The sequence below is a fragment of the Thunnus albacares genome, chromosome 14 (assembly GCF_914725855.1).
Source record: "Thunnus albacares chromosome 14, fThuAlb1.1, whole genome shotgun sequence".
In the NCBI taxonomy this organism is placed as follows: Eukaryota; Metazoa; Chordata; class Actinopteri; order Scombriformes; family Scombridae; genus Thunnus; species Thunnus albacares.
The window spans coordinates 1005263-1022682 of NC_058119.1; the positions used below are offsets into that span (position 1 = coordinate 1005263).

Consider the following 17420-nt stretch of genomic DNA (forward strand, 5'->3'; position numbering starts at 1 on the left):
GAGAGAGAGAGCTGAGAGCACCAGCAAGTGAGAAAGAGCAGCTGTGGTCAAGCGAGCTAGGGAGTGAATGAAGAGAGGGACTGGTGGTAGCAAGAAAGCCGGTGAATCACATCAATAAAATGTTATTTTCTAATTGTTTCACAGCAGTTATGTTCTAAAGCACAAATAAACCACCCACCCCATCCCCCCCCCACCCTGCACCCACACCTCTCTGCTCAACCCTGCTGCGGTATACTGCAACACCTGAATACCTCCTGACACAGGCATGCAGCGCACTCTCATGCGCACTCTGAATGACAGGCACACAGAAAGGGCAAGTAAATACGGATATGTTTTGATGGTCTACAGGCCCAAAGATGTACTTTTTTGACGTCCCACCGGGATTAGTCCCAGTATGCCGGATACAACATACTGTTGTGGCTGATAAATTGTTTTGAGTATCACACAAACCTGCAAAATGACTCGTTTCATCATCAGAATTTGATCCATTTGATTCAATGACATTTGGAAAGTCTAGCGTGGGAATGTCGCCCCTGACATGAGATTTACAATCTCCATATACTGTAAAATACAGAGAGATTTATCTGGTGGTGATAGGCTCCATCAGCATTGTGTGTTATATGTGTAAGTTCCACACTGCAAGTTTAATTATAAAAAGGATACATACAAATTATAAGTTGAATGATACATTTCTGAGTTTCCCATAAGCCCCTCATTGCCTCATTAGCATAATCAATAGTTTAACTTTTTTCATACTGTACATGTGGTATCTTTTTAAGAGTTAACAGCAAACACTCTAACATGTTGAATTGTACAAATGAAGTAAAGAGAAAACTACATGCAGCCACAGATACTAAGGGATTTAGTGTAATAAGGCACAGTAGCTTTAGTGTAAAGATAGTTACAGATGCTGAATAATTCAAGGAAACATTTTGTGATAGCCAGTTTCCACTCTAAACAACTCCTTCTCTATTATTTACACTCCCTACATGGTGCAGTATTCATTAACTCATTCACCTGAACAGAGCTACAGGAAACAGCATACTGTTGAAGACACACACACACACACACACACACACACACACACACACACACACACACAAAGACTAGTTTTATCTCATTTCACTGATATGGCAGTTTCTTTAAAGGCCTTCCTGTTCACATTGTTTTTTATTTTTATACTTTTGTCTCTAATGAACATAAGGTAGTAAACCTCTTTAGTTCCTTATCAGGCTTGGGAAGTCCTTGGTTCAAAGTAGACAACAGCACACAAACTACCCATTTCTGTTCTGCTGTTTTGAGAATTTAGTAGTGAGGATGAAATGTTGTTGACAAAGAGTGGAGGATCTGCAATATGGCTGGCTGGTTGATGTGTCCAGTGAAAGGAATTTTGTATGAACAGCATGTGTGTATGTCCTGTGTTTATGTTTGTGTGTCTGCAGTTATGTGATGATGATGCCATTCAAACGTCAAGCCCTGGTGGAGTTCTCTGCAGTGGAGAGTGCTGACCGCTGTGTGTCCTGTGGAGCCAAGGAGCCTGTATACATTGCAGGTTTGAGTCCTGATGAGATTGATTTTGAAGAATAACACAGGCTTGTATGTAGCATATGTGTTAATATTGTTAACCATCTGTTCATCAGGCCAACAGGCGTATTTTAATTATTCCACATCTAAGAGAATCACCAGGCCGACCAATGCTGACAACCCCAACAGTGGCAACAAGGTCCTCCTGTTGTCCATACAGAACCCTCTCTACCCTATAACCACGGTGAACACACACGCACACACACACACACACACACACACACACATAAAACCATGTGCATGTAACCAAGCCATTTCTATCATTGGTGGAAATTGTTTATATGAAACCACTTATTAAAGGGGACCTATTATGCTCATTTCCAGCTCTATATTTTATTCTGTTACCACTAGAGTAGCTTTGCATTATTCAGGCATTGTGTGTTAGTAGGCACATCAGAGACCCAAATATATATACACAAGCACTGAAAAAGTGGGTTTTTCATAATATGGCCCTTTTTAAAAAAACATCTAAAAAGTATGCAGCATGTATATCATAGTTTTGGTCTTTTTGCATATTCAGCTGAGTCACAAAGAATCTATGATGACATGATCACTTAATCTGAAACAGTGACCCTTTTGAAAGAATATTGTATAGTTTGGTCCCAGCAGTATCCTACTAAAAACATAAACAGTACTTTGTGTTGGAACCTCTCATGAAGTATGTTTGCATTATCTGGGATAGAGTGAATCACAGATTTACTGAATGTCTAACAGTTATTTGAATGTGTAGTCTAGGAAAGAATCTATCAGATGCCAAAAAAGACCCCTGAAGATCAATCAACACTGAGTTCTAATTCTCTCTCACCAGCTACAGTACCTACATGTATACAGTATTCATGAAATGCATAATGGCCTGAGGCTTGCATATCATGCAGGTTAAGACACACTGCAGCTTTAGAAAGTTTTGGATTGTGTCTAATGTTGATTTTTTTTTTTTCATTCCAGGATGTTTTGTACACAGTGTGTAACCCCATTGGCAGTGTGTTGAGGATCGTCATCTTTAAGCGAAATGGAATCCAGGCCATGGTGGAGTATCCTTATTGCATGTGTGAGCGTATGTCTTTACATGCTTTGTGTATTTGTGTGTTGGAATGTACAGTGTCCTCTCCTTAACCTGCCTCCTCCAGGTTTGAGTCAGTTCAGTGTGCCCAGAAGGCCAAGGCTGCACTGAACGGAGCTGACATCTATGCTGGTTGCTGCACTCTCAAGATTGAATATGCCAGAGTAAGAGACACAAAACACACCAGAAGTCACAAACCTGCCTTCATTCTGTAATGTTGATGTTGGCACTGATGTGCTGCAATTGCAGGGTTTCCTCTAGGAAATTGTAGAAATAAATCGAATTCTAGATTTTTGAACAGGAATAACCTGTGAACAGTGCATTACAGAAATTGAGACAAGTGTAAACAGCACCTAAGTTTTCAGTTGAAATGCTAGAGAAATGGTGTGACCTTGGCAATGTTCTCTAAGTGGTAAAAAGAACACTTTGTTCACATTCAGGTTTTGTGCTTCCAAAATTATAAGTCCCATATTGTGGAAAGGGAGATTTCCATTTCTTTTCTGATTATAAAGCAGGTCTGGGTGTTATATAAATACTGTGAAAGTATCAAAACGCTCAGTCCAGGGAGAAGTGCACATAGTCCGTATTCAGAAACTTCCATAAGGTTGTGATGTCATGACTATACACTCAGCGTTTGCCTTTGGAGGGGCGGCCTGCCCCTCCAAAGGGATCCCATCCCTCCTGAAAGAAACAAAATAAGTTTATTTATTGACCTAATTTATATTGCTTCATTCCAGCTCAGTGTAAGAGTCTCTATTGCGTTTTGCTGTCATTTATGTTGGCGCTAGTTTCTCTCCTCTCCTCTGCTCTTTGCTCCCGAGGGTAGGGCTCAGCCCCACCACACACGCACAAAGCGAAGCAGAGGAGAGGGAGACAGCGGAGAAAACACTGTGCAGTTGTTGGATGTCATATAGCAAATTTGTTATTGCACAGCCTTCTAAAGATTGGATAACACTATCTTCAACGATGGCCATCGGTTAGTCTTTCCCAGAGCCCTGGTTTTACCTAGCTACAAGCCAGGCTACAATCCGTTACCTGTGGTTGGCCTGGGCATGCGGGACCTTGGGACCTTTAAATAACTGTCTAAGACCCCCAGATTCTTAGCCAGTTGTAGTGTGGACAGAATGCGCAGTAAGATGTGAAATGAGGTTTTTTTCTGGTTTGGCCTGTTCCATGATAATCTAAACATCAGTTTTGTCCTTATTTTACTGAAGACAGTTTTAAGCCATCTACTCAGCATTTTCTGAAATGCAAGTTACAAGATTGTGGGTAGAGTTCAGATCATCAGGTGAAGCAGAGATGTAGCGCTATGTGTCATCTGCATAAGACACACAGCTGCTTGTAGATGATAGAGCCTAGCAGCATGTACGGACAGATATTAATGGGGCCCAACACTGCATCTTGGGGTACACCACAATAAATATGTAGTGTCACAAAGAGAGCAGAGCAGGTGGACCCAAATGCAGAAGACAGCAGGCTGATGGGATCAAATGTAGAATATTTATTGAAAAAACTCAAGGAACTGGGACATGGGCACAAGCTTAACTGATCAGATGACTTGACAAAGGCTTAACTGAAAACTAGCCTTAAATACACAAGGAATGATTGCAAACAGAACACAGGTGAGTGAAATGAGACATAGGTAAAACACATAAGGTAATCAACAAAGGTGGGAAAATACAGGAAGTAAAGGTCACAAAACACAAGGAGAAAACATTTCAAAATAAAACAGGAACTAAACTAAAAATCCAAACTCAAACAGAAAGTCCTGGCAGGATGTGACACCTTGGGGGAGACCCCTAGAGATTTTTACTGGTACCCAGTTGTTGGGCCTTGGCTGCAGGTTTGGCTATCAGCAATAATTAATGATTGTCAATGATAATTATTAATTATTACAATCAATAGAAATTATTTAGTAGAATTAATAATAACAGGGCACGTGTAAGATTTGATGCCAGGTTAAGAGAGATATTAGTCAGTTTGCAGCCAAAATATGTTAGTTGCTGGATATAGCTAACTCCCATACTATGAGTGCATGTGTGAAACATAAGCTTCACACAACTATTCAATAGCTTAACAATGGAAATGCATCACAACAATAAACCTCAGTGGACATTAAACCTAAATCAGTACGTATACATCAACAAAATACAGTCTATGCTTAGCCGTGCTATGCTATGCTATATACCTAGTATGTTACCGAGTCAATGGAGGGAGAGAGATGCTTTGTGGCATGCTGCTTTTTAGTTGCTGAATCTGTGGGTGAATCAGGCCGAAAAGAGTTTTGCTCCAAGGCTGAATGATGGCTTAGTCAGTGCTCCAGTCCTGCAGATCAGAGGGCCCAGGTCACTGAGGAGGCCGCCCTTCATTTTCAGAGTTAGCAGCTCAATGCTAAAAACTATTGACAGGACAGAAGAAACTATCCAAGGGGAAACAGAATTAAACATTTAGCTTCTGAAATATTTTTTAGACAGATAAGCAAAAAACAAGTTATTTTCTGGTTTTGGTTTAATTTCTATTCCAGTTGTCAGTTTGACAAGGAAAATGGATTAGGGGAACGGGAAAAACAGGAAAAAACAGGAAGTGGAATACATTTTTTTAACTCACATGAAAAAACAAAATAATGCATTTCTTTATCCAGTTATCAAACGAGTTGAACACAGCTTTGGCCGGAGGGTTCACAGACCAGAATGCAATTCCTGTGCCTAATCTGCCAGAAAACAGAGGACATCAGTTGAATAGGCGTCCTTCAATGTGGCCCAGGACACACTGCATTTACACTGCTAAATGAATGTGGCCACATGCGGCCCAGACAAACTCCGAATGTGGTCTGAGTGATCGGATCTCAATGCGTCCTCAATGCGTCTTGGTCACTGGAATTATTGGAAACAATACCCCTGGACTGTTGAAAGCCTTAAATTATAGTTGTTTGTTCAAGTGTTACAAATAGACTACCAAGAATAATTTTAACTTTTATGTTTTATGAGGCCCAAAGTGTTGCAATGCAACAAGGAAGGGTGCCAAGTCAAACAACAAGAGTCCAAAACGGACTCCATCTCCCAACATTCTTTGCTCAGTTCACACCTTGGTGTGAAATCGTCTCTCATTGGCAGTGGTGCGCCAACACCTCTGGGAGTGATGGCAATGCAGCCGTGATGTCACCGCAGCTCTGCCTTTCCATTGTAACTGCACCAGAGGAAGCTTTGCTTTCTCTGTGAGCCAGTTCACTAAAGGAGGTAACCCCGTGCACATGTACCTTTTTCCGCACCAACTAGAAGATTCTCCCCTCACTGGACAAGCTGAGACTTCGCCCGTTTTCATCCAAACACAATCACCAGATCCGAGACAGACCGCTGCTGCAACCCAGCACTTTCAGTTTGCCTGCAGAAGGGTGAAAGGATTTCTCCACAGAGATGAAGAACTACCTCGTTTTTAGCTGAGTCGAGTTTTCTCTGCAACGCCCACTGAGGATCAGCTGCCATCAAACCCACCGACAGAGCGTGAAGATGGCCCCGTCAGTGTCTGAGCTGTGGAACCGAGCCAGACCCAAAAGACTGACTGAAACATACACGCTACTCGCTCTCTGAAGTGACCAAGTAAGTGGCGTCTGGGCAGAGACAGTGTTATATTGTGTGTTGTTAGCTTTTAGCTTTTTAAGCTTTATTGCTTGTGTTGTTGTTTGTTGTGAATTGATGGACCGCTGAGTCCATTTGTTCTGCTATACTCGAGGAGTATTTGAAGTTTGCTGTCTGTTTAGTTGTGTTCACCACGCTAGACTGTCTTGTGTTTGTCCCACTCAGGACTGCTGGGTTTGTGCCACTGCAAGTGAAAAGTAAGGAGCTTTGTCAGTAAACAAACCAGACAACATGCGTACAGACTACCGTCCGTACATGCGCTCTCTGTGAATAGAGTAATTGCTTATCTCCCATCATGGTCGTGGGGCTCTCTTCCTCCTCTTTCTTCCCTCTCTTGGTACTAACCCACACACACGCACACACACATATACACAACACACACACCTCTCTTACATATCTGACGGTCAGATACTGTGGGACACAGTGCCACTCTGCCCCTCGTCACCTACCATCAGACACGTGTGTTTGATACATTGAATTGGGTGAGTGCAGAGACGCTGACTCCTAGGTGGCACCATCTTGCTATTGTTTAAGTGAAACACCGCAGTCACATACGCCATTTGGTTCTCACGTGACATGACTTCCTCCCATAGTCACGTCCGCCATCTAAACTCTCTCACTCACACACACACACACCTACCCATCTACACTCCTATATACACACACGCGTGCTCATGCTTGCATGTGCTTTCACTGTACAGCTGTTGTTTTATGTATGTTTTCTTTGATAGAATTAGATTTTAGGATAGTAATTTATTGATCAAATCATATGCTTACTTTTCTATTCTTCAATAAACACTGTTTTCTTTAAAAAGAAGTCATTTGTCATTATTGTGTCTATATATTGTGAAAAATGGCTTATTGAGAGAGTCAATAAGCCTGAGCTTGAACTCAAACCTTCGTTCACCTGTGAATGTTTATCTCTCAGATAGACTACCTCACTGGTTATTGGTCCCAGTTTCCGTGTGGTGCCCCATTATTATTAATTCACATTAATAATTTTTTAATTTTAATAATTGATAATTATCTCCGATGATGACTAATCATTGCTAATAACCAGCCATGCTCCTCCTAGAGCCAACAAAAGAAACCTGACCAATGAGCCATTCAAAACAACAACCAATCCTCCTTCACTGCCAAGAGCACAGCGTGAGTGACCTCATCAACATACACTACCCACTAGACAGTAAAAATGAACACAGGGAGAAGCAAATTCAAAAAGGAGCTTCTTAACGGACAGCCAGAAACCCTTTTTGCTGATCTTTTTAAAAGTGGAGAGAGGCCCAGAGCCATTATTGACCATCACCCCTCTGTGGCAAAAAAGGGCAACATGGAGTATTGGCAGTTAAAGATCAGGGACCCAGAGCATATCGACAACTTTCAATGTTTATAGATGTGGTAAAGTTATGGTACAGGGGTATCTCAAGCCTTTCCAGGATAGTTTCCAGGCACTTAAATTTCTGGTGGAGAGAGAAAACACTTCTCCTATGGAACTCCAGCCTCCAGCCCCCTGTGACACAGACCCTACAACTGTCTCCAGCATCCCAACTGAGGAGGAGCATCATGATGACACGGAGCAGACCCTGACCCTTCCTCATCGGACCTCCTTTACAGACCTGAAGGAGCACTTCGCCTAGTTAGAAGTAGAGCTGGTGCAGCTAAGGGGAAATGGTCTTGAATCAGACAGACAGAAACTCAGCACAGCTCTCACAACAACAAATGGAACAGATGAGAAAAGAGCAAGAATGCATACAGACAACCCATCAAAAACAGTTACTCAAAGACAGAGAAAGCCACACGAAAGACCTATTCACTCTGACCAAACAAGTGACAGAGCTACAGCAAGAGAAATAGAGCCAGAGGAGAGAGCTTGTTGCACTGTCAGAACAGGTGATAGAGCTAAACCACGAGACAGAGTCACAGGAGAGCTTGCTGCTCTAAAAGAACTTCTGGGAGAAATGCAGCTGGAGAGAGAGTGCCATAAGATTCAACTTGTTGCTCTGACAGAGGAATCCAGGGAGAGGGACAGAGCACTGGATGGTTTCAAGGAACACGTGACCTCCCTCACTGAGCCTGAGCCACTGATGACAGTCAACACACAGCAGTGAGTTCCTCCCAGATCACCCAGCAGGATGATCCCCTCTCTCAACCAGAAAAGGCGGAGTCCAGCAGCCATATCACACACTCAGATGGTCCCATTAGACCAGATAGTCCCACTGCAAAAGCAGATATTGTGTTACTGAAAGACTCAAATGGAAATTTCATTAATGAGAAAAGACTTTTCCCAAGGCTTAAGATGGCAAAACTTTGGCGTCCAAACACAGAGGCAGCCATGGGTATTCTCTCTGAGTTTCACCTTGGCTTCCCAAGCCACATCCTAATCCACACAGGTACCAATGACCTGAGGGCACAATAGGAGAGACTGGCCCTGTCTCCTAGAGCTGCCACTGAGAAGTCATGTCGCACCTTCCCTAACTCTAAGATAGTGATGTCCACTCTCAACTTATTTACCAAAAAATGTTACAACAAACAATCCATTCAAAATGAAGATATATGGGAAAATCATTTTGGAGATCTCTATAGAAAACCTCCAAAGAATCAAGCTCAAGAGCAGATTTAAGAAAAAACTGAAAGATCTTGAAAGCGTTATTAAGAATTATCAGACCCCACTGGATTACCTTATCACAGAATTAGAATTGGAAGACAAACTGAAGGTTCTGCATCCCCAAAAAAGCAGTAGTCTATAGCAGTATTCTAAATTAGAGAATTATAGACTTCCTCATTGTGCACAGTGTCTTAAGCAAAAGTCAGATTGGGTTCCTTCTAAATTATAGAACAGCTGACCACATTTTCACCCTACACACACTAACTGATAAATATGTAAATAAATATAAAAATAAAATGTAAAATAAAGACACAATTCATGCATGCTTTGTTGATTTAAAAAAAGCTTTTGATTTATTCTGGTATGAGGGATTATTTATTGAACTAATAGAAAGTGGTATGGAGGGGAAGTCTTTGTAATTAAATCAATATATGAAAATAACATATTGGCTGTCAAAATTGGAGATAAACACAAAGACTTCTTCCCACAGGGTGGAGGGGTAAAGCATAGCTGCAACCTTACCCTCTTCAATATTTATATTAATGAACTGGCATTGTCATTAGAACAATCACCAGCACCTGGTCTCACTCTTAAAGAGACAGAAATCAAGTGTCTGTTTTATGCAGATGACATGATCATACTGTTTCCTACTAAAGAAGGCCATTAGCAGAGCCTGGACCTTCTCCATCAGTACTGTCAGACCCAGGCCCTGACAGTTAACATGAAGACCAAAATTATCACCTTCCAAAAAAGATCAAGGTTTCAGAGAAATCACCCAACATTTAAAATAGGTGGGACCCAAATAAAACAAATACCTATACCTAACTAGGTTTACAAATTAGTACCACAGGAAACTTCTGCTCTGCTGTAAAGGAACTCAAAGAGAAGGCTAAAGGGGCTTTCTATGCCATCAAGTATTCTGTTCATATCCAAATTCCAATAAGGACATGGTGCAAAATATTTAAATTAGTTATGGAGTCGATTGCATTGTTTGGCAGTGAGGTATGGGGCCCCCCACTACAAAATGTGGCTCGGCAAAGTGGGACAAAAATCCAGCGGAAACCCTGCATGCAGAGTTCTGCAGACATACTCTCCAGATACAAAGAAAAACCCCAAACTCTGCATGCAGGGCTGAATTAGGCCAATACCCTTTGTATTAAAAAAAAGATCTATCAAATTCTGGAGCCATATTCAAAAGCGCAACCCTACCTGTTACCATTAACTGCCTGTTACCATTGGGGCAGCTGTGGCTCAGGAAGTAGAGCAGGCCACTAACTGGGTCGATCCCCAGCTCCTCGAATCTACATATCGAAGTGTACTTGGGCAATATACTGAACCCCAAATTGCTCCCATGCTGTGACATCAGTATGTGAGAGTGTGTGTGATGAGTAGATTGGCACCTTGCATGGTAGCCCCTTACATCAGCGTATGAATGTGTGTGTGAATGGGTGAATGTTTGCATGCAGTGTAAAGTGCTTTGAGTGGTAGACTAGAAAGGCGCTGTATAAGTGCAGTCCATTTACCATTTATAATTAGAAAGCCCTTGCCTGCCAAGAGTTGAACATAGAAAGGAGTCCCCCTCAGCCAACTGATCCAGAGGCTGGCTGACCTTTCACCTTCTGATATCACAAAGCCCAGCCAGCCACAATGCAGTTACACTATAACTCAGAAGACTAGACCTAACCAAATTATGACTAAAAATATAAAAAATAATAATAACTAAAAAAAAAGAGAGAAAAATACATCTCTTATTGGAATGATATTACATGCTCACAACACAAACTAACAGAAATATGTGGCCCTAAACAGTATACTATGGCAGTAGACATTGACAATGTACTGACTGAGTGACCATAGTGTGGCGATAGAAAAGGGCAGACACAGACAGACCTGGCTGCTCAGAGAGGACAGGCTGCTGTGCTGTCATTGTGATGACAGATTTACACTTTCTAACAGAATGTCAAAACTACAAAAATATTAGGGAGGAATTCTTTCCAAATTTTGAAAAAAAGGGAGAAATGAGCCATCATTTTGGGGGAGAAGAAAGAATGTGCAGTGTTGGCTGCTAAATATGTCACTTCCTGCCACAACAAAAGAGACAACCAGTAGGACATAGACATACAGACAGACAGACATTCATAAATATACTTGAACTTACCATACCATACCATACCTACTTTTTTTGTTATCCCTACTATTAACATCACTTTGTTTTGTTTGTCTTGCATTGTTAAAGTCACATTGAAATTGCACCAATACTAACTTTATTGTGTGGTGTATGACTGAGCCAGTGTGTGGGTGACTGAGTGTGTGGGTAATTGAGTGAGAGGATTTGGGAGTGTGGGTGAGTGAGAGAGAGTGTGCACGGACAGATGTTGAGAAGTGAAACTTAACTTTTACGTGGTTATGATGTCATGTAATTGAATTGTCAGTGAAGTTTTTGGATCTAACAGCAAAAAGCCTGGTTTTCCTTTTTTTGACCTGTGAGAGTGAATGTTCGATGTGACAGATTGATCACTGCCCTGTAATGGTCAAATGCAGTTACTTCATGTCTTTGATACTTTCAACTGCATCCTGAACACTTCCTTCATCTTTGTGTCTACAGCCAACACGTCTGAACGTGATAAAGAACGACAATGAAAGCTGGGACTACACTAAGCCATACCTGGTCAGACGAGGTAAGAGATATACTGTCTCTCTCTTTCTCCTTCGTTCCTTTATTTGATACTTACATTAAAGTCATCCCATGGCCATTACACGTTTGGAGTGACTCTACTTTGTCACAATACGGGAGATCCTGTGATGTGGAAGGTAGGACTCTGCTTTCAGTCTTCTCTGTCCACTATGACCATCCTTGAGTCATTTACAACAATAGATGAAGATAATGTTAGTTTTCAAAGTCTTCAGTCATTATGGGTCAGTTTACCAGCTGGATTAAGAGTGTAGTCATAAACACTCTGGACCGTAGACCTCTATCACACCAAGACTCTTCCGCCTCCCGTCTCCATCTCCAATCAAAACACTCTCACACCAGCCAATAACCGGCCTCTCACAAGCCTGCACCTCCACCACCCTGGAGAGCAAGAGAAACATAGAGGGAGAGAGAGAGAAAGAACAGAGAAAGAGGGATGGACGTCAGGCTGACCATGCACAGCAGCTTTCTTTCATCTTCACCTCCTCCAACCCAGAGAAACAGAAAGAGAGGGAGAAAAAGAGATGGATCTCACTCCTCCTGACCACCATGCAGCTGCTGCTTCAACATGCCCAGGAGGCCTCAGCCCCACCTCTGTCTGCAGGACTCCAGTAGCACTACCTTCTATCTATCTACACCATCCTGTGTCTTTAATCTCCTCCTTTTTCTGGAGAAGTAGTCTTGCAGGGCCGGGGAATCTAAGACCTGATGTCTGGTCCACACAGTCTGTGTAGCTCCTCAGAACATCTAGACTCTAGATTTCACTCTCAGTGGTTCTTTAATGATGATCATGTGGGATGCTGCCTGAGGAAGAGCTCCAAGCTTGAAACACGTTGCAGTCCAGAGTAGCTGCTGATTCAAGCCTTTTCTGTGTTCTTCATGCCATTTAGTGCCTGTATGCGTGCACATATTGAGCATATTAAATTATCTCAAAGTTTTGCGTTTGAAGGCTCCCTTCCTTTTTTCAAAGTATTGACCCATTTGAGAAGCCGTTTCCCACTGTTTTCCTGTGGTCTTCTAGCAAACAAATGAAGATTTATTGTTTACCCTTAACTTATTTTGTCTGTTCTGGTTACAGACTCAACATTGTGGACCAGACTTAACAAGTTGATGGTCAAAAGTTTGACTAAGCGAGACTACAATTGTAGAGACTGGCCTAATCTGTGCTCTCTGTCACTTTACTCCACCTGAATTAGGGCTGTCACGATAGCAAAAAATATCATGATAATGAAAACATCTCAATATCATGAATAACATCAAGATCATTACAACATGACTGAAAATTAGTATGTAGCATTGTTTGTAGTGTTTTTAGCATTTAGTTAGCAAATTCAAAATGACCTACTCTTTTGTGCAAAGGCTTAACAAAACAAATCCAGTTTAAAGATAGAGAGATAGATATATCAGTATCTGTTTTGACCAAATCGATAGATGTGTAAATTAATGTGAGAGACAGAGAGGGTGGAGGCAGTGTGTGTGTGTGTGTGTGTGTGTGTGTGTAACACAGTTGATGACAAAGTAACTGCAGCTTCGCTATGACGTTATGTTCTGATAAACTCATGTAAAACAGGTGGAGGCAGTATTGCTACAGCTTACTCTCAGTTGGAGTGTAGCAGGATGGTGGCTGCAGAGGTCAGCTGTACGATCAGATGTTTTCCTCTGACCATCACTGTGGCTGTTCAGTCATAATGGAGCTTTGACATGACAAAAGTTGAGCGATGCATTTAACATCCAGTCAGACGTACATGAGATGAACTGAACTAACTCTGTCCTCTTTATGAAATCCAAATTATTCCAACAATATTAAGTGAAACTGTTTCCCATTCAGAGTATTATTTATTTGACCAGAATGTTGTGTGTGTGTGTGTGTGTGTGTGTGTGTGTGTGTGTGTGTGTGTTAGTGTATGTGTGTGTGTGTGTTTGTGAGTGAGTGAGCAGGTGAGCAATGGGAAATGAAGGAAGAACAGATCTATTTTTGAGAAAAATCAAATGAAATTTAACCATGTTTGAAAAGTAAGACACATTTACTGTTTGACAAAATGATAATAATAATATTAACAATACAATAATATTGCTCTTTTTACTTTTTTAAATATTGCAAAAATTGTGAAAACCAGTATATCGTGACACCCTTAATCTACAATATAATAACTGCACAGCTAGGCGTGTGCATGGATCTCTATTCACACACAGTAGCTTTTAGAGAATGATGATTGAGATATTTTTGATATTAAGATTTAGTGAAAACAGGCCAAACAAAGGTCCTACTGTAATATGACCAATCATAATCTTTGTTATCTATGCATGGTCCTGTGTACAATGAACTACTACAAATGCTGCATTCTTTGTACTGTGTTTGTAGCTGAGTATTCTTTCTGAAATGTCTTATATTGTGTGATGATATTCAGGTTGGGGTCAGTTCGTTCTTAATTCAGTCAGTTCAGGAAATGACATGAACGAACACATCTGTGACATCTAAAGCATTTTTATAGTCAAATTATTTCAAAATGATTTAGAACAACAGAGCTAATGACTGCTAATGATGGTCAGTCTGTCTGTCAAGCAGCATAACTACTGGCCAGACTGCCATGGCACTTGCTGTGGACTGTTATGGCATTTAGAGTATGATTCACTGTATCTTTGGTGACCCCTCTAGCCCTACTGTCTTATTAGTCCAACTACTGCCAAGAATGTAAGAATGGGAAAAACACATGTTGTTTATTCTGTTCAACACTCTCCTATTGTGCGGTGTAATGAACATTGCAGCCTCTAGTGGTTGCTAATGACACTCTGACAGTCTATTTTCAAAAGAATTCATGGTTCATGACTGATAGCAAGGTGAACTGATCCCAACTCTGTTATAGATGACATATTTACTAAATAAATATACATATCTACAGTGTTATATGTTTTCAACGGAGGCACATTGCAAAGACAATGGAAAGATATGGACAAATCATAACAGATTTATCATCTGAATATCTGAGTAGCGTCGGGAATTACTGGGGCATACAGTCTTCGATAAGAAGACAGTATTCTATTAACCTGAAGTTCAATACAGACAGAAAGGAGGGGGAGAGAGAGGTGTGGATTGTATGCAACAATTGGTATTATCAGCTTTTGAGTCCAGATTGTTACAAAATACATGATACATGTACATCTGAGCCAAATGACATATTTACTTAGATACTGCAAATTACAGTCAGGGCACAAAATTTTGCATCATCATGATTATTCAATTTAGCATTGTGTTCACTAACTTTCATCAGTGATTTTTGGTAAAACTTTTCAAATTTGACTGGAATAGTGTTGTGGTGGCGCTACAACCACCACAAGCAGTGCTCCAACAGTTGAGGTAGTAAACAGCCAGCTGGTAATTTAATGATTCTATCACAAGAACAAACTAATCACTTGGAGGAATGTGCAACAATATGGAATAATTCTGAAGAATATCAATATATTTTAACAACACTCCAACCAGTAGATGCATTTAAATTAGCATAAAAATATAAGTTGAATAAGATTATAGCAGGAACATTGAATAAATCATTCTATACTGATCTATAAATACTGATCTATATATATGTCCACCTACTATCTTTGGTTCATATATATGTGCAACAGCTCAAAGTACAAAAGAGCACAGTGAATCATGACAACAGTGACTCAACCAAAGGAGAAAATGATGTGGTTGTATTCCTTCACCTCACTTCTTATAGCAACTCCTTGTCATTCTTCTGTTCTTTCATTTCTTGTCACCCTCTCTCTTTTATTCTTCTCTTCTCCCTTCATTTTCTCTCTCTCTCCTGTGTTTCCTTCTCTTGTCATTGACAGTAGCTTTTAAGCCCACATTATCCAAACTGTGTGTGTGTGTGTGTGTGTTGTTGCATTGCATGGCTCATATTGCTGTAGATCAGCTTGCCGTGCACAAGTTCACAGCCCAGCACAGAGAGGAAGCCCACTGTCCTGACACAGTCAGATAAACACTTAGTCCTCAGGTACAGCAGGTCCCCATGGATCTACTGGAGTTGCTAAGTGACTGTAGGTTGATGTAGATTATAATTTGGTTCTCGTCTGATGTGCTGGTAGTAATCACCTCCATGGAGCAGCTGCTAATCAAACCTCCAGGAGATGTGGTCTGAGAGGGCTGTGCTTCGATTTGTTTTTTGTGGTTCATTAAACACTTGTGGGAGGTCACATGATTCTCAAACTATAATAACTATAAATGTGACAGTTATCAATACACAGTAAAAATGGTTACATTTATAGTTAGCATACTAAAAAGAGGATGATGAATTTATAATGTTTTTGGTCGAAACGGAATAGCCAAATGCTTTTGAACACCACACAGTAAAGAAAGCTTGTTGCCGTAATGCTCACCACATGGCTACAAGAGAGACTCCCAGTTCTCCCAGTTCCATACTATATACTGATACTGTTAAGGTTACACTATGTACCAATGTTGGCAATGAGGATACAAGAAATTGATTTATGTACTTCACCAAGAATGTGCTAACAAGAAGTGATACATGCTGTGTAAAGCAGATGTCAATCAAACTGTGACATTGAACACTGCTGCAAATTTCATCTTTGACATTACAAATTATGAGCCAGGGTTTATTATTGTAGATTTTTATTACTTTTATTTTATTTAAATTTATTACTATTATTTTTTTTACTGATACTGTTGCACCACTGTCCACACTCACCACACTCACTGATTTTCATTTGCATGCTCTACTGGCAATCTGAAGTTTACTTTTGTCTGCACAGAGTTTTCCCATTGTGAAATTACATTACATTACAGACTTAAAACATGGTTAGAGTTAGTACACTGCAACTGCAACAGTAAGATAAAGGTGAAACCAGCCCTTAATTGGCTAACAAAGCAATGGTGATCATCAGTGATAATGCATCAGACCTCTCCCTATTACTTTTCAGGAAACAGGAATGCTTTAATAACCAGCAGGCTGAGAGTGCAACACTTTGTGTAAACCAGTGGCTGCACACATGCATTGAAAAACCAAGTAAATATTTAGCTTGTCTTCATGAAGTTAAGACTAATCTTTAAGTGATTATTTCAGCTCTAGCTTTTGAAACTAGACAGTGCTGGCTCTAGCCTAGGTGGCGTCTTAAGACAGATCTTTGATGGAGCTGAGCACTCATACTGAAGACACCAGCCATACTCCAGATGTATACTGTACACTATATACATTTGGACTCAGTGTGGCTCAGCAGTGTAAAGAGAAGGTTGATTACTGTTAGATCCATGCAGTGTCGGAAGATTTGAATAATTAATTAGGTACCTACACTTTGCTAGCTGTGTTTTTGCAGATGTAATGCTTCTGACTACAAGTATTTATCGACAGAAAATAAAGTAATTTATACACTCTACAGACACTTCAGTAAGATCAGTCATTAGTTTTACAAAGTACAGACTTTGGCAGTAATAGTTGTGTGCATATAAATGTGCATAAGATGAATACTGATAACAAAGTGAAAGAAGTAAAAGTCAACACAAGTGAAAGGGGTCTATTTTGAGACTTTTGGAGAGGTTCAAGTGTGCGCCTCTGCACAAAAACAGCTCTTTGTGTTTGTAGTGGCAATAAGATGTTGACTGAAGTTCTAGCATTTGCCTAAGCTGTCTATGCCAATGAAACTCTTATATTCAGTTATTTGTGTGAGCTCAGTCTTTGGGAAAAAGCTCATATAAAAGTCTTTTCTGCATAGTTAAGATTCCTGATAATCTCTGACACTCAAGGACTTGTGTCGAATGTCTCCATATTCAGGGAGGAGCAAAGTCTCATGGTCTAGATTCTGAATTCTATAATGTTCAGAGCCAGC

At 40.6% G+C, this 17420-nt stretch overlaps 1 protein-coding gene across 2 annotated transcripts in view; it reads left to right on the forward strand.

Moving 5' to 3' along the window:
- LOC122997140 (heterogeneous nuclear ribonucleoprotein L-like) overlaps nucleotides 1-17420 on the forward strand; it is a 57222-nt gene that overhangs the window by 25964 nt on the left and 13838 nt on the right. For both annotated transcript variants that reach the window (XM_044373142.1, XM_044373141.1), the window contains exons 3-7: nucleotides 1443-1552; nucleotides 1641-1768; nucleotides 2530-2615; nucleotides 2712-2808; nucleotides 11490-11562. In XM_044373142.1, the coding sequence (XP_044229077.1) occupies nucleotides 1443-1552; nucleotides 1641-1768; nucleotides 2530-2615; nucleotides 2712-2808; nucleotides 11490-11562 (494 nt within the window). The remainder of the gene's footprint in view (nucleotides 1-1442; nucleotides 1553-1640; nucleotides 1769-2529; nucleotides 2616-2711; nucleotides 2809-11489; nucleotides 11563-17420) is intronic.